This window comes from Epargyreus clarus, unplaced genomic scaffold, assembly GCF_041222505.1.
Source record: "Epargyreus clarus isolate Ecla_fem2 unplaced genomic scaffold, WU_Ecla_fem_2.2 ptg000032l, whole genome shotgun sequence".
NCBI lineage: Eukaryota > Metazoa > Arthropoda > Insecta > Lepidoptera > Hesperiidae > Epargyreus > Epargyreus clarus.
Window position 1 is genome coordinate 10,142,448 of NW_027332237.1, and position 25,568 is coordinate 10,168,015.

The 25,568-nt window shown below is 37.2% G+C and overlaps 1 protein-coding gene across 1 annotated transcript in view; it reads right to left on the minus strand.

Annotated features, from left to right (window-relative positions):
- Positions 1-10,912: 10,912 nt before the first annotated feature.
- Positions 10,913-25,568, minus strand: part of LOC140754983 (O-acyltransferase like protein-like) — a 35,381-nt gene continuing 20,725 nt past the window's right edge. The window contains exons 3-15 of the mRNA XM_073090144.1: positions 21,944-22,149; positions 21,172-21,386; positions 20,595-20,677; positions 19,838-20,019; positions 19,311-19,465; positions 17,372-17,537; positions 15,212-15,405; positions 14,386-14,565; positions 14,120-14,132; positions 13,759-13,975; positions 12,900-13,042; positions 12,435-12,544; positions 10,913-11,735 (exon numbers count right to left, since the gene is read on the minus strand). Of these exons, the coding sequence (XP_072946245.1) occupies positions 11,600-11,735; positions 12,435-12,544; positions 12,900-13,042; positions 13,759-13,975; positions 14,120-14,132; positions 14,386-14,565; positions 15,212-15,405; positions 17,372-17,537; positions 19,311-19,465; positions 19,838-20,019; positions 20,595-20,677; positions 21,172-21,386; positions 21,944-22,149 (2,000 nt within the window). The 3' untranslated portion in view covers positions 10,913-11,599. The remainder of the gene's footprint in view (positions 11,736-12,434; positions 12,545-12,899; positions 13,043-13,758; positions 13,976-14,119; positions 14,133-14,385; positions 14,566-15,211; positions 15,406-17,371; positions 17,538-19,310; positions 19,466-19,837; positions 20,020-20,594; positions 20,678-21,171; positions 21,387-21,943; positions 22,150-25,568) is intronic.

Below are 25,568 nucleotides of genomic sequence, written 5' to 3' on the forward strand. Positions count from 1 at the left end.
GTTTTATGCAATGTTTTGGTGATATTTTTTTGAGATATAATGTTTTGAATATATACTAATTCATGACTTATGTTACGTGTGCATTAAAATGTACACTGCCAACGACATACAATATTACTGTTTGTCAATATTGTGTCTTTAAATGCACACTGCCAACTTTGCTACTATATACTAAGCACACAAGGTAGGGGGTTAGGTGAACAAAGTTCAGATAGAGTTTTTTTTTTATAATTCATGACTGAAATTAATATTTCCCCGTTTCCACTAAATTCCCAGTCCATAGCTTGCAATATTTTTATCAGATAACTGGAGGCCGAAAAATTCTAGCTTTGGTGTCTAAATTGCGTAAATAAATCGGATGTAGAATCCAGCAAATCCCTAGAAAGATGAATTCCAGATGTCTAGGTCTCATAAAGACGTCCCTGAACTCAAGTCCTGTCCAATCAATAGCGTCTTCTGTCAAAAATGTAAACATCTCCAATAATGACGATTCCAGAAAATCTGCAATATCAATCCCAGATAAGACCAAATTCCCACTTGAGGTCGGCTATAGATGCGCCACTAGCCCTGAAGACTAAGCTGGAATGCCTCAGAAAAGTATATCTTCTTACCACATCCTTCAAACAAGTGGAATAAAGTCCAATCATATGCTTAAATTTAATACAACATTCTAACGGAAACATGGATGCAGGTCTAAACAGACAAGTCGCTTTATAGCGTACAAAAGTGATAGGCCATTGTTAGTATTGTCCTCACAGATCCCTGGACATCTTCGTTTGTAATTCCTGGTTGCTCTTTCGTCATGGGAACAGCTGTAAACAAAAATCATTGCCACTCAAAAAGTTTCGAGTCGCTTTATGTGGGAACTGTGTTTTTTTGGGAGGAGGTCTTCTAATCTCTCAACTCAACTAAAATATCTCAAAACTTGTTGACATGTCATAACTTCCGAGACTTTTATCTTTAGTATTTTCAAAATGTATGATATTTTTTATATTTTTTAATTATTTCTTAGTTTAGTGAGTACTTGGCGGTGTGCATTTAAAGACACATATTTTTTTTCTCGTGAACTTGGCAGTGTGCACTTAAAGACACATACTATATTCTGAAAACTGAAATTCAGAGATTTTTTATTTTATTTTTCCTAATATCCTTATAACCCAATTAACGCAGGGAAGTAGCAAAAATATATTTTTTTTAGGATAAAATTCTCTGCCAAGTATAGGGTTAAAGGCAGCAGCGATAGCCTAGTGGTTAAGAAACTCAGCCTCTCGATCGAGGGGTCCGAGGTTCAAATCCCAGGCACGCACCTCTGATTTTTAATTATCACTTGTTAAACGGCGAAGGAAAACATCGTGAGGAAACCTGCATATTTGTGAGTTTTTAAAAAAAAATCTCAAAGGTATGTGATGTCTACCAATACGCACTTGGCCAGCGCAGTGGACTATGGCCTAATCCTTCTCATTAAGAGAGGAGACCCGTGCCCAGCAGTGGGACAGTAATGGGTTTTAGATGATGATGTGATTGATGACTTAAAGTCGTTGTAATGTGTTGCTTAAATAAGCTTCTCCATTCCCGAGAATTTTACGGGATAAAATCCAGAAGATGGTATATCTGTACTCGGAATCAGACATACGTTATGATACGCCGAGGAATATGATATTTATCTCCGCTTGGCCTATTATATGTATCGATACAAAATATCGCTTTATCGTATCGCTGAATATCGGTTTTATTTAGATTTGGTAGGATGTATGCATGGCCGATTTAACACACAAACTACATTTGTTTATAATTCAGAGCATGAAAATATCTGTTGAGAAAATATCCACTAATGGGTATCTATAATCAGCCCCACACAGGATTCTAATCCTACCTAAGATCTGCCACATATTCGTCGGTACTCTCACTTAGTGCTACAGACTTGCAGCACCAAAGTTGCAAGCATCACTTTATTTCAACTGAATAACAGCATTGTTAAGCGCTGCTATGTTCTGGTTTGAAGGGACATGCTTTTCATTTTTTCATACCGACTTCATGACTTCATTCTTTTCATACCGACTTTGTCCTCAGGGGCAGCGGCGCATTTGAGAACGCGTTCAGGTAGGAATCTAATATTATCTGGGGTTGTACAGTTATCCATGGGCGGCACTAGCCATTTCCCATTAGGTGGACTGCATGCTCATCTCCTACGCCCATATTATAAAAAAATACGGTGGTACTTCTGCCTCGGTGGTTCTACCACCTAATACTTTTAGGGCTATTATAAAAATAATAAGATTAAGCCTTAAGTACTAATTTAGCAAGGATAGCGTAATATAGGAAAGTAATTATATCATTAATCCATTTGCGGCCCGTACCTAACTTCTAAATCAGATAGGAAAATGATTTATTTTATTAGTTCACGAGATCCTCCGACAACCAACTGTTTCCTCAACAACGATAGGTTATAAGCGAGAATAAATTTCTAGCTTCACATGCAAGCAATGATAACATTCACACAGGATGAAAGAATGTGGTAGAACCCTTTGTGGTTCGATTCCGGCGGCACTACCGCCACACCCATTTCTGCGTAATAACAGCATTGTTGAGCACTTTTGTGTTGTGGTTTGAAGGGTTTGGTGAGGAAGACATACTTATCCGAAGTGTTCCAACTTAGTTTTCAGGGGTAGCAGCGCATATGTGGCCGACCTAATTATATGGTATATACCCACTTACGTAATTGATCACTGAATCCCATGGATTTCTGTACTAATATCTACATATAAGTAGAACAGGGATTCCACCTGAAGGTTTTTTTTTTATATTTTAACCTAACGAAAAGGCAGACGGGATACCTGGTGGAAATCATTCTCACACATAGTCGCCTATGGACATAAGCAACACTAGAGGAGTCGCCAATGCATCGCCGGCTTTAAAGGAGATCTCTTTTAGCACCCTCTTCAAGAGCCCCATGTCATTGACTGTTCTAGTAACAAGCAAGGCATTCGTCGCCGACCTCAGATAAGACTAATAATTATGTTTGGACTTTATTACAGATGTCCATGGACGGTTACTTCATCAAAGAATATGTTTTAAACGACATCTTAACTCTACAGCACTTACCTTACTTAGTTATATTAAAAAAGTGGGTTCCCCAAGATAAATGAAAGTCATTACAAGTCTGTTATTCAGATTTGGTGTAATTTATTCAATTTTGCCTTGTTGCGGTGCGAAGTGTAAGAATATTCTACGTGATTTAAGATGTCTTTTTGGTTATTAATTTAGGTATCTGAAAGGTACAGGAAGTCATCATCATCATCAACCCATTATTGTCCCACTGCTGGGCACGGGTCTCCTCTCAGAATGAGAAGGATTAGGCCATAGTCCACCGCGCTGGCCAAATGTGTATAGTCAAACTTCACATACCTTTGAAAACTTTTTTATAGATTTATATATGTTGTGTTGCCATACAAATAAAACGTATAATATGCATATAAAATTTGGTGAAAATCGGTAAAGCTGTTTCGGAGGAGTACGGTATCTAACATTGTGACACGAAAATTTTATGTATAAGATAATTATTAATATAATATTTTTATTACTTTTAAAAACATTTAAATACTATTATTACCTATATTTAATTCTAAAATACCCTTGAGATATTTAACCCCATGTGTAACTAAACAATTAGTTAATGAAACAATACAAAGTTTCAGTTCCCAAAGCAACACTTTAGAAGATTTGTAAGTTAACCACATATACAGAAGTTCTCAAAACTCACCCCTAACCACCCCAAAACCACCCTTATCCTGTAAGCATAAACTAGAAAATCCTGTAACAAATCTCACTTATTTTGGGGTAGAAAATGCAAATAATAATCGTCCTTATTACCTTTATACAAAGGCGATAAACGCATGTACGCAAAGTGTAATTAGCAACCTACTTATAATTTTAGGATTGAGATCTTGTATAGGACAACGTAGGTCATAGTGATTGATTACAAACTAATGAGTTGCTTATTAAGTTATAATTACAAGCTAATAAACGTAATACACTGCTATAAACAAGCACCTAAAATGTTTTAGGGTTCCGCAAACAATGGGTAAAAACACAACCCTATTACTAAGCATCCGATGTCTGTCTGTCTGTTGAAGGTGGTAGAACCCTTTGTGGTTCGACTCCGGCGGCACCACCGCCGCACCTATTTCTACATAATAACAGCAGTGTTAGGCGCTGCTGTGTTTCGTTTTGAAGGGTGCGGTAAGGGAGACAGACTTTTCCGAGGCATTCCAGCTTAGTCTTCAAGGGTAGCGGCGCATCTGTGGCCGACCTCAGGTAGGAATATCTAATCCTATTTGGGGTTGATTACAGATGTCCATGGGCGGCAGTAGCCACTTACCATCAGGTGGACTGCATGCTCGTCTGCTACTCCTGTATTATAAAAAATAAAAAAACACGCCTCTATCTGTTGAATCCTAATAGATAGACAGCTGAAATTTATTCAGAGTATGTCTAATGGTGGCCTCTATAACAACAAATACTAAAGAGAAAAGAAGTTTTAAAAGAATACCGTTATTTTTTAACGTTTTTCGCTTTATATATTGAACTGTACTAGGTAGACCGTCAAATTTTCATAATGCATTTACTTCTAAATTTTTACGATAATAATTATAACGATACGGAACCCTATGTATACGTGTTCGGATTGTACTTGGCCAATTGTTTGTAATATAATTGTAGGAAACGGTGCATTGAACCTGATGGTAAATCGTTACTGCCGTATAACCCCAGATTTGCGTAAATTGCGCGCATTCCCTGAATATGGTGGACGCATAGCCGTGCTTCTCGATTAGGGTCAAATTGTGACCACAAACGGGACAATTTTATAAGATGACAAAAAGTAAGCGCGGTTTTTGTTATTGTTTTCCGAGGCGTTCCAGCTTAGTCCTCAGGGGTAGCGGCGAATATGAGGCCGACCTCAGGTAGGAATATTTAATCCTATCTGGGGTTGAATATAGATGTCCATGGGCGGCAGTAGCCACTTACCATCAGGTGGACTGCATGCTCATTGCTAGTCCTGTATTATAAAAAAAATAGTAATGCAACTGTAGTCTAACTAAACACCTATTTTACTTTAACAAATTGTTATAAATTACCTAGTTGCTGCTCAATCGTCTAGACTGACATATAAATCCCTACATAGTAACGTATATTCGTAGAAAAATAAAGTCCTCGGATATTTGCACCTTAACATTTTCTTTTAAACATCCCTTCCCGGGTTTACAGATGGCGCCATTATCGCTGTCAAGAATAATCCGTTTTTGCTGAAACAAAGCTGTAAGCGATGCCACGCGTGGGATCGATAGGGATGGGGCGACAGGTGAATAATTTATCGATATTTTTTTAAGATTTTATATACTACAGTACACACTGGAAATTTATTTAACAGTATATCTACAGTTCCAGAGATAGATTCGTTTATTATTTATTATGATATTAATCATTATTGTATTTTTTTCTCTTTCTACACTCACAGCCCTACACTAGGATTCCCTGTATCGTGGGTGCTATGGACACACACAGAGACAAATACACAAACACCCAGACCCAGAAACAGAAATCTAAATTCATCATTTAGAAATCTGTCTGGCCGGGGATCGAACCCGGGACCCTCTGGGCGTCAGACCGGCATGGTGACCGCTCCGCCACGCGGGTCGTCTCGCAAGTATTGTGTTAGTTTGAACTTAGCCTTAACTTACTTTAAGTTTAAAAGAGCCCATTAAAAGTAAAAGAGACATACTGTTGGATATAAATGCAGTAATAAACAAGTACGCAACACTACCAGGTGTTAACCAAACTCCAATCTCAGGTCGGCCGGAAGAGATTCCTTTAGAAATAAGCAGTGTAATTGCACAAAATTTAAATATAAGGTTTCTTTTGTCGTTTGTGTGCATAAATAAATAAAATAATAAGTTTAGATACGGAACTCTTAATATTAAATACTCAATTATGTTATAACGGCAAATACGCCTTTCCAAGGCCATATAAAGATTACCCCCATAGTAAATAATTCATTCATCTTTATTCTTATCTTAGGAAATTGTCGTAGTATTTACGAGTAAAGAATCTTTAATATGAAGGATATTTTAGGTTCATAAAATGTTAATAAACATAAGAATAGCCTTATTTTAAAATCGTACCCTCATTACTAATGGGACCAGTCAATGGCGAATTTGATGATAACTAAAAATATACTAATTAACATAATGATCACTTAAAAACCCGAGGTGAATCTATTTATCAAATATATTTCATATTAAATATAGCCTATGTTACTCGTAGATAATGTAGCTTTCGAATGGTGAAAGAATTTTTAAAATCGGTCCAGTAGTTTTTGAGCCTATTCATTACAACCAAACAAACAAACAAAGTTTTCCTCTTTATAATATTAGTGTAGATGAGGAGTCATTGAATTCATCTCAAGTATCGGAGTGGTCTTAACAATATTTTTAAGTTATTTTTTTTTTAATAATTCCCGGGTAATTTTATGTCATCGTTCATCGCTTTTCCTAAACATCCTAAACAACCCCATGACGCAGTATCACTGGAAAACTGCCAAAACATCTTCATCGTAGTACAAGGTCAATATCGTTTAGGGCCAATATAATCAGCCTTGACAAGGGTTAATAGGATTGACGATGTTTATTTGTAGCAGAAGCCCCGCGGTTTGTGTATATCGTAATTGATCTTATAAAGTTTTATTCTATCAGCCTTTGGTTTTGAAGGTGGCAATATTTTTGTTTAGACTCCGGTGACACCACCGCCACGCCTATTTCTGCCTAATAACAGCACTTTTAAACGGTGTCGTGTGTGTTCTGGTTTGAAGTGTGTGGTAAGGGAAACAAACTTTTCTGAACCAACTTAGTCCACAGAGGTAGCGACGTATTTGCGAGCGACTTCTGGTAGGAATCTATTCCTATCTGGTGTTGATTACAAATGTCTAAGGGCGGCAGCAGTCACTTACCATCAGGTAGACGCGTCTGTTACTTTTAAAACAAAAGTCGTTAAATCAGCTTGTTAAGTAAGTTTACTGTTGGATATAGGCCTCCCCTCCACATTACTCCAACCAGCCCTAAGACCTCTGAATCCCGCGGTGTCCTGATGATATGGACATATGGAACCAACTTCTTAGGACTAAAATTGTCTTCTCAAATGCAAGTTACATGAAAGTAAATTTATGATATCTCTGTAAATGTGATAAAAATCTTAGTACAGATTTCGGGAATACAAACTATTAGTTGAGTCAAAAAATAACAAAACATATTCATAGTTCATTTATATAAAACTTTATACTCACTCTAAGTAAAGTAGGTTAACACCGTAAGACCAACAAAAAACTAAAGTAATAAAATTCTTTCCTTGAAATCCTTAAGAAGCTAGGTCAAATGCTACTTATAAAACTTATAAAAATATAAAAATAGTGAATTTTGTTCCATGAAGTCCTTAGAAAGTTAGTTAAAAACATCTTCACTAAAAATAAGTTTGAGTGAGAAAATTTAACGAAAACATTCACAAAATTCATTTCAGAACATTTTCGAGAATCAAAAGAATTAATTTGAACTTGAACTTGAATGGATAGTAATAAAGGTCGTCTGATCAAAAGTCAACTGAAAGTTAAAACTTAATAATCGAATTGAAAACTGTATTGTACCTTAATTACATAATATTTGAAATTAAGTAAATATTCTACATTTATTGTATCTACATTTCTTATATTAACTTAAGGATAAAGCTAGCTGATGGAAAGTAGCCACCGTCTCCTATAGACATTTGCAACACCAGAGGAGTCGCCAATGCATGGTGAGCATTAAAGGATAGCTTTTTTTCGCTTTTTAATAGCCCACTCGTAATTTATTTTTAACACATGATTAACGAGGTTTTTTAGTAGATTTTACCATATCTCTGATTTGCCGTGATGCGTCTTCAGTCCGACTTCGGGTAGCTCATACGTTGTCTAATCTTGATTACAGATGACCATGGCCAGCTGTAGCCACTTACCATCTGGTAGACTGCATGCTCGTTTTCTACTTGATTGTTATAAAAATGTATCGATACATTTATCGACATGGTTGAGGCACTAGCGAGCGAATACTTGTGTATTCGGGCCGTGGGCGGGTCATTTGTGCCGCGTCACAAACAATGTATGGAGATAAGATTCACCTGCGCTGCTTCGATTTGCGATGTCGCGCCAGACATCTGCATATTGTTGCCTTCATGAAGTCGATGATAATATCATAAAGTATCGACAAATTTATCGACATGGTTAAGGCACTAGCGAGCGAATACTTGTGTATTCGGGCCGTGGGCGGGTCATTTGTGCCGCGTCACAAACAATGTATGGAGATAAGATTCACCTGCGCTGCTTCGATTTGCGATGTCGCGCCAGACATCTGTTTCATTCCGAATACATCGAGACTTGCGTTTGAATTTCTAGTATTCATAGGTAACATGAAGCTATCAGAATAAATTTTATTATAACTTAGTGGTTGAAACCTTTCGTCTAGGTTCGAATCACAGGGATCACTGATTTTTAGGGTTCCGTACCCAAAGGGTAAAAACGGAACCCTATTACTAACACTTCGCTGTCTGTCTGTCTGTCCGTCTGTCACAGGGCTATATCTCCGGAACTGTAATAGTTAAACACATGAAATTTTTACAATCCATTTACTACTATAACTGGTATTATAATAAATACAAATAAAAACCATAAAACATATTTTAATATACTTATATTAATTTTATTATACGTTGTTTACGTATCATTCATCGTCACCCCAACGCCATCTAAAGTTGTTTCATATAACTAAGTATTGTTGAAAATAATAAAATGAATAAAAATAAGTAAAAAAGTAATGAACATTTGGTGGTACGGAAGCCTCCATGTGCGAGTTCGACTCGTACTTGGAGAATTATTAAAATTAGCGCGTATTAGAAATTTTTAACTTGCTATAATGATGAATAGAAAACATCGTGAACCAAGACACCTGAGAGATCATTAAAATATAGTTTTCAAAGGTGCGTGAAGCCTACAAATTCATAAGTGAGACAGTAATGAGCTTACGACGACCCTTCAAGCTAGAATGGATTGCCTATCAAAAATATTTTTAGGCAAACCTTTGAACAGATTTAATATTACGGATTGAATATTAATAAAAACTGCAATCCAATGTTTTCCCTATACAATTATTATTGTTAATCGCTAAATTTCGATATTAAAAACGGACCTTAACGCTTTAACGCTTTTAACGCTTTCTACACTCACAGCCCCACACTAGGATTCCCTGTATCGTGGGTGCTATGGACACACACAGAGACAAATACACAAACACCCAGACCCAGAAACAGAAATCTAAATTCATCATTTAGATATCTGTCTGGCCGGGGATCGAACCCGGGACCCTCTGAGCGTCAGACCGGCATGGTGACCGCTCCGCCACGCGGGTCCACCTTAATCGGTACCAGTCAGTCAATAGTAACCAATAGGTAGTCAGCCTTAAAGCTGATAGAATTTCCCTTGCTCATTTACTACTATTACATAAAGGGCGGTTAACTTAGTCAAACTACGCACGTACAGCCTTCAGAGGACTTCGGATAACTTATAACGGTGACCGGAAGGGACTGAGGGCGGACTGACCTTATGACCTTGTCCTTTAGGCTCCGTTACTTAACAGTTTAGTTATGTAAGTGTTTTGTTTTGTTTTTTATCAAAATAAAATGTAGATATAAGATTTTTTTATAATGCAGAACGATTAGGCCATAGTCCACCGCGCTGGCCAAGTGCGTATTGGTAGACTTCACATACCTTTGAGATTTTTTTTAAATCCCTCAGGTATGCAGGTTTCCTCACGATGATTTCCTTCACCGTTTAGCAAGTGATAATTAATTTCTAACACGCACAAAACTTTTAAAAATCAGAGGTACTCGCCTGGGATTTGAAACTCGGACCCCTCGATCGAGAGGCCGAGTTTCTTAACCACTGCGATTACCGAATGATTATTAGTGGCTAATGCCGCCTGTGGTCATCAGTAATTAATCCCAGACAAGATTATAGCCCTACCTGAGATCGGCTACAGATGCGTCGTTACTCCTGAGAATTAGGCTGGAATGCTGGAAAGGTATGTCTTCCTTACCACACCCTTCAAACCGGAACACAGCAGCGCTTTACTGCTGTTATTAAGCAGAAATAGGTGTGGCGGTGATGCCGCCGGAGTCGAACCACAAAGGATACTCACCTCAAATTTCTTTCTCAATTCGACCGTATATCGGTCGCCGTAGTCAGCGCTCATATTGGACACGCTGTTTACGCCGTTATCCAACGAAATATATAGAGCGCCGACTTCAGAACTATGTACTAAACTAACATTTATTTAATTTTTTTTTTACTTCGTAGTGACATAGAAGTCAGTTGTATTTTTTCTTGTTATTTTTTTTTAAATTCTCATAAGGTCTAATAATGCAAATAAGGAAACTTAGAGTAACCACGCTAACCACATATTGCGGTCGAGGGCAATATGTCAACAGTGTAATATATCAACAGTAATGTTGTACCATATTGCCGCGTCCCTAAAGGTTCAGTTTGTGGAATGTCATTATGACGGGTTTTGATTAAAATTCGCGTCACTTCCGGCGGATGTGCGAAATGTTAGACCTTTTGTTATTATGTTAAAGGTTTTGGTATAATAAAATTACTTATGTTTACAAAGATTTTAAACTATTCAATTTTAAGCTCTATTTGTGTAAAATAAAACCTTTTATTATTTTTCAATTTATTTTAATAATTAAATAATAAAGTATAAAGAATGCGTTGGTAAGAATTATCCAGTTTGCGAAGTTACATAATATAGATATTAATATGTCTTTTCTGAGCAATTCTTCCATTAACAAACAAAAGTTCTTTTCCCATTTTTTTAAGACACATTTCACATCAAAATGTTATTAACAATTTTATTACCCACATTTTAAAAAATATTCTTCATGTTAGTATCTACTACTACATGCATTACACATTAGCATATCCAAATATTAGTAGATCTGTTTCCAGGGCTGTTTTATTAAATACCTGGTGGTTTCAGCGCTTTTCATTTGCCTAATTAGTCGGCACGTAATGTAACTTACGTCATCAACGATGATAACATTTTACCAATTACAGTGTAATTAATATTTCGTCGCATTCTTCATCTTATTCAAATTTTAAGGCGTGAGAATATAATAAGGTTGAATTATTTATAACAATTGCAACCATGACCAGAGAGAGAGTATAATATATATTATGTATGATGATGATGTCGACGTATCGATGATGGTAAGTTGATGAAATAACACAAAAACATATTATTATGCGAAAATCTCTTCAGGGAATAAATAGAAGACTTATTTGTATTGCAATTTTACTTATAGGTAAACTTATGTATTTAAATGAACACCAGATGAGAAGCACTATGTACTGCCAAAATACGAATAGTAATGACGACCAAATTTTCAAACAGACTTTAATAAGACTCTATTTTTAAGATTGATATACGAAATCAGCCACCATCCATCACCACATAGTACGTGGTCACTACCTCCTATGGACATTCGTTTTATACTTTTTATTTACTTTTTCACAAGCACCGTTTTTATTTGTTTGAATCTCCATATTTTTCGAATTCTTCCCGTTTTGATGTCCCTTTACTTCTTCGGTGTTCTTTTTATTTCTGTGAAAAATAAATTAAATTAGTCAGTATGGCCGTAGACACGAGTCAGCACCATTGCTGTGCTATCTATACTAATTTAATTTATTTTTCACAATTATAAAGCGGAATACTTTGTTTGTTTGTTTGATTGTAATGAATAGGCTCAAAAACTACTGGACCGATTTTAAAAATTATTTCACCATTCGAAAGCTATATTATCTACGAGTAACATAGGCTATATTTTATATGAAATATGTTTGATAAATAAATTGTGAGGTGGTACAAAGTTTGCCGGGTCTGCTAGTTGCTAAATAAGTACGCATGTTAGGCTACTAGTGTTCACCATGAAACAGAAAAAACAAGCTTCTATGGTGGTCACCCATCCAACTGCCGAACAATGTACATTTTTTATACTATAGAAGTAGCAAACGAGCGTGCATCTTATGAATGGCCACTGCCACCTGCCACCTGCATATGTCATCAACCCTAGATAAGATAAGTCTTGAGGTTGACCACAGATGCGCCGCTACTCTTGAGGACAAAGATGGAACGCCTCGGATTAACACGTCTCCCTTACCACACTTTTCAAAGAGGAACCCAGTAGCACTTAACACTGCTGTTATTTAGCAGAACTAGATAGATTCCTCCGAAGTCGAACCACAAGGGATTATACCTAGTATAAGAAGAATTATACTGTAATTCTACCCCAAAAATACATACCTGTCTCTCAGAGCGTGTGTTACAAGAATCCGCATTGGTTCTTCAAATAATGTCCATAACAATAGGGAAATTATGCATGAAGCTACAGTCACACCCATCATAAGCAGTACCTAAAATTAGAAATGATTAAACTGAGTTATAAATATCATAATTTTACAATGATACAATAAGTGATTTAAATGTCATTTTTATAATAATATACAAGTAGCAGACGAACATGCAGTCCACATGACGGTAAGTGGCCCCTACCGCCTATGGACATCTGTAATCAACCCCAGATAGAATTACATATTCCTAGGCCTGTCCCGGTCCCTGAGGTCGGCCACAAATACGCTGCTACCCCTAAGGATTAAGCTGGAACGCCTCGGAAAACCATGTCTCCCTTACCAGACCCCTTAAACCAGAACACAGCAGCGCTTTTATTACGAAGAAATAGGTGAGGCGGTGGTGCCGCATAAAACTTACTGTGTGCCAAACGTGGTATTCCATGTTGCTTCTGATAGTACTTGTACAGAACAGTATGACTCCAACATGAAGGAGGAAGACTCCAAAAGAAAGACGAGAGAACGGAGCCCACGCGGACCAGCCCAGCAAACCAGGTACTAACGCTGAAATACCAACATCATCAACTTCTTATTGTAGCTGGATACAGGTCTTAATGAAATAAGACGTCATAGAAAATCATCATCCACGCATTATTGTCCCGCTGGGCAGGGGTCTCCTCTCAGAAGGAGAAAGATTAAGTCATAGACCACCGCGCTGGCCAAATGGGTATTGGTAGACTTCACATAACTCTTTTATTTTTACATTATTTAGGTATGCAGGTTTCCTCACGATGTTTTCCTTCACCGTTAGCACAAGTCATAATTAATTTATAATACGCATATAACTTTAAGTAATTTTAGTTTAAAAATTAAAAACCATGCTAAAATCGCACAAGGAAAATCGGTAATCCTAATTCTTGACTATCCTGATGAGGTGAATGGGATAAAATTATTTAAATCGTGTATTGGCATCGGTTGTTCAAAATTGTTCAAAATTTAAATTAATTGAACCGTTCAAAGTGGGTGAAAATCGAGTTCAAAGGTTCCGTACATACAGGTCAAGCTAATAAACGTCTGGTAAAAAATCAGAAATGCGTGCCTGGGATTTCAACTTTGGACCCCACGATTGAGAGGTTGCGAGTAGACTATCAGTGCAATTGTAAAAAATGCATTATTATTCCATTCGGTAGTGTTATTTGTTATGATAACTTATTGGAAAATAAAACTAATAATAAACTATAAACAATCCACAGCAATTAACACAAATACATTATACTTACGTAGTGTTCCATATTCGCACAAAACAATCAAAATACTAATTAACGTAGCCCAGACTATTCGTCTTAAAGACACATATAACGCCATCATGAACACATTAACATCAACTGTTTGCATTATAAAATCCAATATGAAAAATCCTAAAATCATCGCCAGCAATGCAATGAAACTCAATATGGACAACTTCTGCAAAAATACAAAGCAATATGTAAGAATACACTGCAATATCGTTTACAAAGCATCTTGTTTTTAGTACGTATACAATAATAATAGATGCATAATAATAGTAAAATTTATTACATCAGCTGAAATTCGAAACATGCAAAATTGCAAAGACTGCCGTATGAAACTTTATTTTCATACATGCGAGTATGCACTAAGATTATTCATAATTTACATTATAAGAAGTTTAAAAAGAAACTAAATTAAAAAAAAAAAACAAATAAAAATATTTACAGTATGCTAAATAGCCAAAATCATAAATAAAAAAATATAAATTTTTGTAATGGCTTTATGAATTTTATTTATATTTTATATTTTTTTCTTCATCTCAAAATAGTAATACAGACATTCATCAATGTTATTATATTACCTCAATTTTACTGGTTAATTCAGAATTCAGAATTTACAAATTTTCGCCAGATGTTGACAAAGAACTTAACTTAGAAATAACATTTCTATATTTAACTGGATCATACATAGTTATCAGGTACCCTGTAGCCATTCCAATAAAATATGACCCTGTTCTATAATGCGTGTACATATACAACTTATTCCCTAGTATGTATTTGCGGTAATTGCTCATACTCCTGAAAATAAAAAATACGCGATTACTCATATTTTAATATTTTTTTTGCGTAATTCTTTAAGGTTTTTACTTATACTTAATTTCTTCTTAAATTAACCTCTTTTTATAATATAAGAGTAGCAGACGAGCATGCAATCCACCTGATGGTAAGTGGCTACTGCCGCCCATGGACATCTGTAATCAACCCCAGATAGGATTAGATATTCCTACCTGAGGTCGGCCACAGATGCGCCGCTACCCCTGAGGACTAAGCTGGAACGCCTCGGAAAAGTCTGTCTCCCTTACCACACCCTTCAAACCGGAACACAGCAGCGCCTAACACTGCTGTTATTAGATAGAAATAGGTGTGGCGGTGGTGCCGCCAAAGTCGAACCACAAAGGGTTCTACCACCTTCGACCGATGTAAAACTGTTTAACAAATTAATCATAATCAATTGTTATGTCTTCATTATTATTTCAAGAAACAATGAAATCGTGTTGTATTGTATATAGGAATAAAATAAAGTTGAACGATGTGTTAGGGTATATACTCATTTTTGCAGTGTTCAAGCATATTAAGTTATTTTCAAAATGTTTTAGATACATACTAATCCATATAACCCACTCTGTTAATGTTTTATAAAATATATATTTTAGGTATATCTTACCGAAAATCTCCTGGTAATATTGCTGTTTCAGGATTCGAAATTACAGTAGATGCTTGTAAAACTATTGAAGCAATGAAAGGTATCAAGAACATTAATAGACCAAATTTTCTGTTCTTCATAAACACCCAAGTTCCTATTGTTCCGAAGACAGTCAGATGGAAGTCGCAAGCAATTGACCACGAAATTGGATAGCACTGGAGACAACATAAATTTATATTATAAAAATATTACAATACATAATTTTTTTTTTTCACCCTTTTTAGTGATGATATGCTAACGTTTGTATTAATATTATGTAAAATTGTATTAAGGTGATCATGAATAAAGGTAAGGTCTGAATTCATACGGATTGGACCCACCCGCTCGCAGGGCGCTACCGCGCCCTTCTCGCTTAGTTTTATATTATCTTATATGTTCCAACCTAACCTAACCAATTCAATACGAAACACTATAGGCGAGGCTATATGAGATACGATATTATTGGCTAGGTTAGGTAGGAATAGAAAACTAATTAAATCAAACTAGGTGGTAAAAATCTGCGAGTGAGTCGGTCCAATTTACCTTAATTCAGTAAAGTTAAAAAGTAGTTAAGAAAAACTACAACGTATTCAACGTTGTAGTTACTACGTAATCATATTTTATATTTGTAAGAAGTAATTGTCAAGTTACTGTGGTTTAGGCCAGCAGTGTCCCTGCGTCACTAGAATTGAAGACTGGAAGGTCAAAGTTATCAGGGTTAAGACCTTGAAGGTCAAAATTGTCTTCCTATGTGTCTGCTTAGTGACGTTAATACATATATGAAATCACAACATGGCTAACTCCTATCGTTTAGCTTGGAAGTACACCAGCATTGTCAGAGTGAAAGAGTTGAAGGTAATTTTTTTCGTTACATGTACCTGCTTTGGACCTGTAAAGTATGTGTGAAAGCACTAAATGGCTTATTCATGTGGTTTAGGCCTGGAGGTACCTCTGCATCATCAGATCTAAGGAGTTGAAGGTCAATTTTTTCTGACCTGACTGTCTAGCAATTTCATTACAACAAATATCTTATCTATATACTTTACATGGGAGACACCCCTGCATCATAGGGATTGAAGAATTGAAGGTCTTCCATCATATGTCTCTACTAAAGACCTTATTATATATTCGTAAGCTCCAAATGCCTAACTTGTATGGTTGAGGCAGGAGGCACTTCTGCATTATCAGGGTTGAAGAGTTAAAGGCCAAATTTTCCATCATATCATGTTAATCTAGATACTCAATGTTCATTTTAAGTTTCATGAGAATTGAGTGGGCAGAAGGTAAGTTGTCATAAAATATGTAAAAAGCAGGGGTAGTGATGATGAGTTCCACCCTATAACTTAAGTTCTAATCATCAGAGCATACTAATGTTATGGTAGGAAAGTACCGCAACGAAACACCCTTTCATATAAAAAAAAAAATTGAAATTGGTTAAGAAATACTCGAGTTGTTGAAGTTTATATGAAATCAGGTTTTTCCAATTTTCCGGGAAAACTGGCAAACATTTTCAAATTTCCTCGAAATTGGACCCCCTGTGAAACTAGCCGCATACAACGGTGTATGAATAATGTCGATCGGTGGCGGCATCGTGAAAAAATCGCCGAACAGACATAAAAAATATATATATATATATATACGGTCGAATTGAGAAACATCCTCCTTTTTTGAAGTCGGTTAAAAAGATCATAATAAAGCCTTTCCCGTATTCTTATCCGAAAAACCCCTTTAAATTAATAGGTAATAATCAATTCACCATTGGGGTATCGGCCATACTGAATTTTAAAATGATTTCACTAATCATAAATTTTTATCTCAGAAAGATTTTCATTTAAAAGGTGGTAGAACCGACTCAGAATGGTTCGAAGCCGACAGCGCCACCGCCACACCTATATGTGCTTCATAACAGCAGTGTTAAGCGCTGCTGTTGTCTGGTTACAAGGGTGTGGTAAGGGAGACATACTTTTCCGAGGCGTTCCAGCTTAGTCCTAGGGGGTAGCGACGCATTTGTGGCCGCCCTCAGGTAGGAATATTATCTGGGGAAGATCACAGATGTCTATGGACGGCAGTAGCCACTTACCATCACGTAGACTAAACGCTCGCCTGTTACAATTTTAATATAAAAAAAATGTTTAAACTTACCATATTCTCTGGATCAACATAATTTTGGATCATCAGAAGGGTTGTCCACCAGTTTTGATTGCATGCTTCTAATTCCTTGCCGAAAATTTCACTCTTCACCGGACCTCGTGGTATATGTAGGAATTTAAATCCTATGAATAATACCACTACTAAGGGCCAAATCAATCTATAAGGAAATATCAGTTTATTTGTATAGTCATTAATATAATTGTTTTATATGTTTGAAAAGTGGTAAGGGTTTGATTAAGGTACCACCCACTCCCAGTGTGAAATAGTTTTGCTTTTCGGTGGAAAGGTGTGGCGACTATTTTAGTCCTCAAAAGCAGCGCATCTGTGATCACTTTCAAGTATACCTGTTAAACGTGTTGAGTTTTTCACAAATGTCACCATCAGGAGGCGTAACAAGCGATTGCTACACCAATTTTATAAAAAAATATGAGTCCAAAAATTCAAGGATATTTATTTTTATCTTTTGGCATATTATATTTTTTTTTTTTGTTTGTATAAAGTACCAAGTGACTAATAGGTACTTTATATTAATTACGATCTAGCCTAATTTATGACTAATGAGTAATTCTACGCTAACTTAAACTGCTAAATAATCATATAATGAAGGCGGCGTCCTCTGACACAGCACTTCTTTGTTTTAACACATAAGGGAGTAGACACATTGTTCTTGTGTTCTATAATGTTCACTTATCACTATTTCACTAACACTACACTGTGTCATGTCACAAGCTCAAAGGGTTTAGTCCGTTTGAGTCTTCTCACTAGGTCCGTTGTATCGAGGAGCTGGATAGCCTCGATATTAACGTGATGATGAAGTCTTTTTTGATGACCTTCGGCATACGTATTAATTACTTTTTTGACAAGGTCTACTTTAAGGTCCCGATGTAGATCTTCATTTCTTACATACCAAGGTGCATTTGCAATACTCCTAAGTACTTTATTTTGAAATCTTTGAATAATTTCTGCATTACTTTTTTTGGTACAGCCCCAGAGTTGAATACCATATGTCCATACTGGCATTAGGACTTGTTTGTATAATAATAACTTATTGTATGTAGACAGCGAGGAATGTTTCCCAAGCAGCCAATGCATAGCTCTATATTTCAGCTCTAGCTCATCCCGTTTTTTCTTGACGTGAGTTTTCCAGCGCAGCTTCGCATCAAGAGTCATGCCAAGATATTTGGCTGTATTTGCGTATGGTATAGGTGTAGTATTTATATATATAGGTTGATAGTTATTATGCCTATTTGTAAAGTCGACGTGCACTGATTTGCTTTCATTGAGCTTCATTCGCCACTTTTTCGTCCAGTTAACTACTCTGTTGATGGCTAATTGGCATTTCTCCGCTGCTTCAGCGTGATCATTCCCAACAGCTATGATTGCAGTATCATCCGCAAAAGTTGCAAAGATGTTGTTTTCTGTTTCTGGAATGTCACAGGTGTATAAGAGGTACAGGACCGGCCCCAATACACTACCTTGTGGTACTCCAGCTTTTATTTGCTTGAGATCGGAGTATGCTTCTCCTTGTCTCACTCGGAAAGCTCTATTTGAAATATAGGATATTAAAATTTCTGAGAATTGTTTTGGTAGCATTTCTCTTAACTTTAATATCAAACCTTCATGCCAGACTTTATCGAAGGCTTGCGCTACATCTAAGAATACTGCGGAGCAGACTTTCTTCTCTTCTAATGATTTCTCTATTGTATTGGTAATTCTATGAATCTGATCAATTGTGGAGTGTTTTTCTCTAAAACCAAACTGATGGTCTGGTATTATTTTTTTATGTTTTAATATGGGCTTGAGTCGCTTTAACAATAGCTTTTCAAAGACCTTCGACATTATAGGTAATATATAGCATATTATATAGTATTGTATCGTGTTGTGTTGTATTTATTGTATTTTGTATTGTAACTTCAAATTTCCAACATACCTGAGGTAACGCTTAACTATGAATTTGAGAAGACTGAACGACTTAAAACCATTAGCCAGCAGAGATTTTACTAATAAAAAACCAGACATGAATAGAAAAGTATCTACGGCAATTACAGCAGTAGAAATTAACAGCAACCATTTGTCTTCTAGATCCTGAAAATTTTAAAATAAGAAATATGTATATTAAAGATTACAAGCGTTTCATAATACCGTAATATTTTTTCGTCTTCTTCTCACGAAAAACAGGTTGAAGGTGGTCGATCATCTATGGTTCGATTCTGGCGGTACCACCGCGATACCTGTTTTTGCTTAATAACAGCAATTGTGTTTGGGTATGAAGGGTGGAGACATACTTTTGCGCAGCATTCCAGCTTAGGTCCTCAGGGGTAGCGCCGTAACTATGGCCGACCTCGGGTGGGTATTTGGTCTTGTCTGAGATTTATTGCGCTTATCCATGGGCGGCAGTGGAACATCGAGTGGACTGAATGCTCGTTTGTTACTTCTAGTGTATATCCAAAATCTGACCTTATAGAGAACGATGCCATTGAAAACACCCATGCCGTTGATCAGCAAGCCAACATGGACGATGACAATTAGGATAGCGCTGATCACACGTATCCCGAAGAGACAATGAACATCATTGGGTGTGATATTGACAAGAGACCCAAGGTTCCTTGCTATGTCGTATGCCTTGGCATACACGAGCCCTGAAAGGTAGATAGGTGTAAACAGATTTAGATAAGAGAGATTATAGAAACTAATAAAAAATAAAAAATTAAATTATCTGGGGGCAGGGCAGTGCCCCGCCAAGTCGAACAAAAAAAGCGGCACGGCCGTACCATTATTTCCTCGAAGCAAATTTAGGCCATTTTCGACCTCCTTTAACTTCTTTGTACATAAAACTAGAGTATTAGGTTGTCACATGTTATCATAATTTTGTTAAATGCAAGATTCACATCTTGTAAAACGTAAATGGCATATTTTTTTAATTATTGGAAGAGCATATAGAACAAATTCTAACATCTTATACTTATTCTTTGAATTAATTTATATGAATTTTAAAATCATTCAAATGAAATTTCAAGTTAAAAATTTATATTTTCGACCATCGAACCTTGTCTTTTATTTTGTCTTTTATTTTATCGTTTCTCTACGTTACGTTGTAGAGATGAACTCCCTAGAGATCATGTTACAATGTTAATCATCTATCATCTTTACGAATCGAAGGACTTTTGGTGTATTGGTATAATATTGACATACATAGATTATTGACATAAATTACCTGTAGAAGATGTATGTAAACCTTCATATTTCACTAGTATTGTACCCAGAAGCGTTGAAACAATCGAAAATGTTATGAGGAACCTGCAAAATTAAAAAAATAAAGTAAGGAGAGTACGACGGCCTGTTTTAACAAACGTTTAATTCATGAAAAAGGATAAATGAATGACAAACACATATCAAACTACATATTTCTACATAACAGCGTGATTGAACTGAAGAAGAAAAATACTGTCAAATAAACAGCATTTAAGATATTATATTTCGTGAAATGCTACTGGGGTCTACCCAGCACGCAGTACCCACTACCCAGTATTCTGAAAACATGGTAAAGCATTTGCAGGCATGTAGTCTTTGATTGGACAAAACGTATTTCTGTCGGCTTCAAAATTAAATCAATGTACTTCACATTTCTTTCGTCTTTCTGGGTTTCAAAGCGTCTGTGAAATATTTATTTATTTTATATATTGCATCACCTCTAAATAAATATGGTATGACATTCAGTCATTCTTACCATGAAGCTGGAATTGTTTACAAATTTGGAACCTGACACTAAGGTTCCCAAAAACATTACTTACCCTGAGAAATAGTATCCAAAATCATAAGCAATTTCGGTATCTCCAGCTACATCACATCCATTAATAGATATGTTCAGTTTATCCACAGCTAGACCCAAGTGACTTTGTCTGAACAAGGCACCAACGAATTTATTGACTGAATGCGGCTTGCACACTGCCGGCGTACATACTCCCCATCTTAAGGTGTTAAATTTTAGATTATACTTGGTTTTCACCTGAAATTTGGACTTAAATGAAGAAAATCTTGAACATTTATTACGGCAAAAAATTGTCAAGGTTTAGAGGATCCATCTAGTAGCAAATGAATATTTATTTTGGTAAGTTCAATGATTATGATTGATCAGTGATTTTATAATTACATCCATCATCTGCTAAAATCAGCGGCGACGACTTAGGGAAAACTCAAGCTACTAAACAGATCATCATACTCACCCAGCTGCTTTAAAACAGAAACAGAGGAAACAATGAGGTCGCCGCAGTGGTATCACCTGATGATAAGTGGCTACTGCCGCGTTTGAACATCTATAATCAACCCCAGATAAGATTAGAGTCGTATCGGCAACAGATGCGTTGCTGCCTTTACGATCTAAGTTGGATCGCCTTGAACAACACCCCCTTCAAATCAGAACACAGTAGCGCTTAACACTGCTGTTATGAGGCAGAAATAGTTGTGGCGGTGGTGCCGCCGGAGTGGAACCACAAAGGGTTCTACCACCTTGAAATAATAAATAAATTGCTATGTGTAGAAATAATACAACTTGATCTTTCATACCTGAATATAATTTTGCGCGTGTCCAAAAAGATCCACATCATTGATCCCTGAGTCCACTTTAGCCAAATGGATATGAGCCAAACAGTACTGCGTTCTCAGTGCTGGGTGTACCTTCTCCCACGGGAACTCCAGACATTCGTCATAATTCCCGTAGTTATTGCTGGATCCAAACAATTGACCTCCCGGGGTCTGCATTGAATCCCATACTATAATAAAATATAAGAAAATGTTATTAGTTCCATAATTTTTGCGGCAAAATCATGTTTATCTATTCCTAAAACTAATCTAGTCAAAGAACAGAAGAAATAATATAAATATATATAATTCAAAGGTGACTGACTGACATAGTGATCTATCAACGCACAGCCCAAACCACTGGACGGATCGGGCTGAAATTTGGCATAAAGGTAGATGTTATGACGTAGGAATCCGCTAAGAAAGGATTTTGATCAATTCTACCCCCAAGGGGATAAAAAATAAGGGATTAAAATATTACTTCGTAACGCGAGCGAAGCCACGGGCAAAAGCTCGTATGAATCTAAATTCTGTTTTAGTATCGCACATTGAATAAATAAATAAAGGAAGTGTGATAGAAAGAAGGCTGATGCATATGCATATGCAGATTATAATTTTATTATATTTGATTAAAAAAAAATTAACAAAAAAATAAAACCGACTTCTATGTCACTACAAAGTAAAAAATAATTGAAATAAATGTTGGTTTAGTACATATTTCTGAAGTTGGCGCTCAATATATTTCGTTTGATAACGGCGTAAACAGCGTGTCCAATATGAGAGAATTCAACTACCTCTACTCAAAGACCTTATCATATATTCGTAAGCTCCAAATGCCTAACTTGTATGGTTGAGGCAGGAGGCACTTCTGAATTATCAGGGTTGAAGAGTTGAAGGCCAAATTTTCCATCATATATATCTACCTATCAACCTTATTGAATATTCATAAGCAACAAATGCCTAACTTGTATGGTTGAGGCAGGAGGCACCTCTGCATTATCAGAGTTGAAGAGTAGAAGGTCAAATTTTCCATCATATATCTCAGCTTATCGATTTTATTAAATATCCATAAGTTCCAAATGCCTGACTTGTATGGTTGAGGCAGGAGGCACTTCTGCATTACCGGGGTTGAAGAGTTGAAGGTCAAATTTTCCATCATATCATGTTAACCTAGATACTCAATGTACATTTTAAGTTTAATGAGAATTGAGTGGGCAGAAGGTAAGTTGTCATAAAATATGTAAAAAGCAGGGATAGTGATGATGAGTTCCACCCCATAACTTAAATTCTAATCATCAGAGCATACAAACGTTAAGGTAGGAAAGTACCGCAACGAAACACCCTTTCATATGAAAAAAAGAAAATTGAAATTGGTTAAGAAATACTCGACTTATTGAAGTTTATATGAAATCGGGTTTTTCCAATTTTCCGGGAAAACTAGCGGAAATTTTCAAATTTCCTCGAAATGGGACCCCCTGTGAAACGAGCTGCATACAATGGTGTATGAATCATATCGATCGGTCGCGGCATCGCGAAAAAATCGCTGAACAAACATAAAAAAAAAGCATATATACGGTCGAATTGAGTAACCTCCTCCTTTTTTGAAGTCGGTTAAAAAATGCTATATACCTCTTCCCATAGATATTGGTAGAAGGCGACAATTTTTTTTTATTCTGTGGTTTTTATAATATACCTAGGACTAGCAGCGGAGCATGCAGTCCACCTGATGGTAAGTGTCCACCCATGGACATCTGTAATCAACCCCAGATAAGATTTGATATCTCTAACTGAGACCGGCCACAGATGCGCCCCTACCCCTGAGGACTAAACCCCGCGTTCCGCCTTGGAAAAGTATATCTCCCTTACCACACCCTTCAAACCAGAACACACGCGCTTAACACTGCTGTTATGAGGCAGAAATAGGTGTGGCGGTGATGCCGCTGAAGTCTAACCACAGAGGGTTCTACTCCAGCGGCAATACCGAAGACAAATCTAGGAAATGTGTAGAGTTTAACACGTTCATTATTTAACAATAGTTTAAGGTAAAAAACTGATGTGTGTATTTACTAGTTTACGTCATAAAACGGGATTTTGCTTTTGTATATCTTAACATAACTGTTGTGGACGACGAGCAGCAAAATAGTTGATAAGAATTATAATACGTGTAAATACCAAATAATAAAGATGATACAACCAAGTAGATTAAGTTAGCATAAGATAGAATAAGTAAATAAGTAAATAATATAAAGTAAATAAGTAGAGAAAAATAAAAAATGTAACATGGCTCTCTGAACGGTAACGCTCGTAGTTGTAAACTAGGATAATTTGTAAGAGCGAGATAGATATAGAAAAACGAGATAGCAAATGTAAAATCGAGCGCTCTGATTGGCGGGCCAATCAGGACGACCGAATTAAATGATATAAATATTGGGCGTTTTGGCCGGAAAAATTGTATTCGGCAGCGAGCTACAGAGGAAGAAATAAAGGATTAATCGAAGAGAAGATTTTTATTATACAGTCCACTACAGTTTGGTCCATCGAGTCGCCGGATCGTCGGAAGCCTGGAAGAAATCGTCGGGTTACGCCGGGGAAGAATGGTCGTCACCAGGAGCCAAGCCGACGCGGCGGAACAAGAAGAAGCACGTCTGGAAGAACGCAACATCGAACGAGAACGTCGGAGAAGATTATCTCAGGACCCGCCGCTATCGCCGAGTCAGGGGACCGAAGTCGGAACGGGGGCTACGATCGACGCCGCCCGTACCACTATCGGATGGTCAGGGGCTACGACCAGAGCCGCCTGCACTACCTCGGTCGAAGCGGGGCCCAGTTCGAGTAACACCGTCCGCGCCGTCCACGGGGGGATTATGAGGGGGGCTACGAACGACGCCGCCCGCTCCGTGCCCGACGCGACGACGGAGGTCAGACACGCTGCTCGCGCCAGATCGCCGGCGCAATCGCTACGTTCGTCAAGAAGCACTGCCGCTACCCGGAGACGCCTCGCCGAGATGGAGGCGGAAAAGAAGCTCGCAGAAATTAAAAAGAAGCAACTAGAAATAGAAGCGGAATTAATAAAGAAGAATTTAGCTAACGAACTGGCTACTATTCAAGATGAAGAAGATGAAGAAGAAGGAAGCGTTCAAGCAGAGAACCTGCCGGAACCCAAGCGGAAGGTCGACGCCTGGCTCAGCACCCAACCGATTAACTCACGGGGGGAGCCGCGCGCCGAAGAACAGCCGCACTCGCAACCACGGGGGAAATCGCCTGCGGTCGAACAACGTATGGAGGAACTCACAGAAGCCATGGACAGATGGGTGAAGCCTAGATCCAAGTGCCCGGATCTACCTGCTTTCTTCGGGAATATCAACGAGTGGCTTATATTCAGAGCCATGTACCGGGATACCGCGAAGATGTACCAGTTGACACCAGGGGAAAACCTGCAAAGATTGAGAAGCTGCTTGAAGGGAGCCGCCCGAGACACCGTGGCCGCCGCACTACATGCAGCTACAGATCCGGAGGCCATTATGAAGATGCTCGAACAAAGCTACGGACAACCGGAATTCATCGTTGAACAAGCAATGGCGGAATTGAAGAGATTACCAAGACCGGGAAC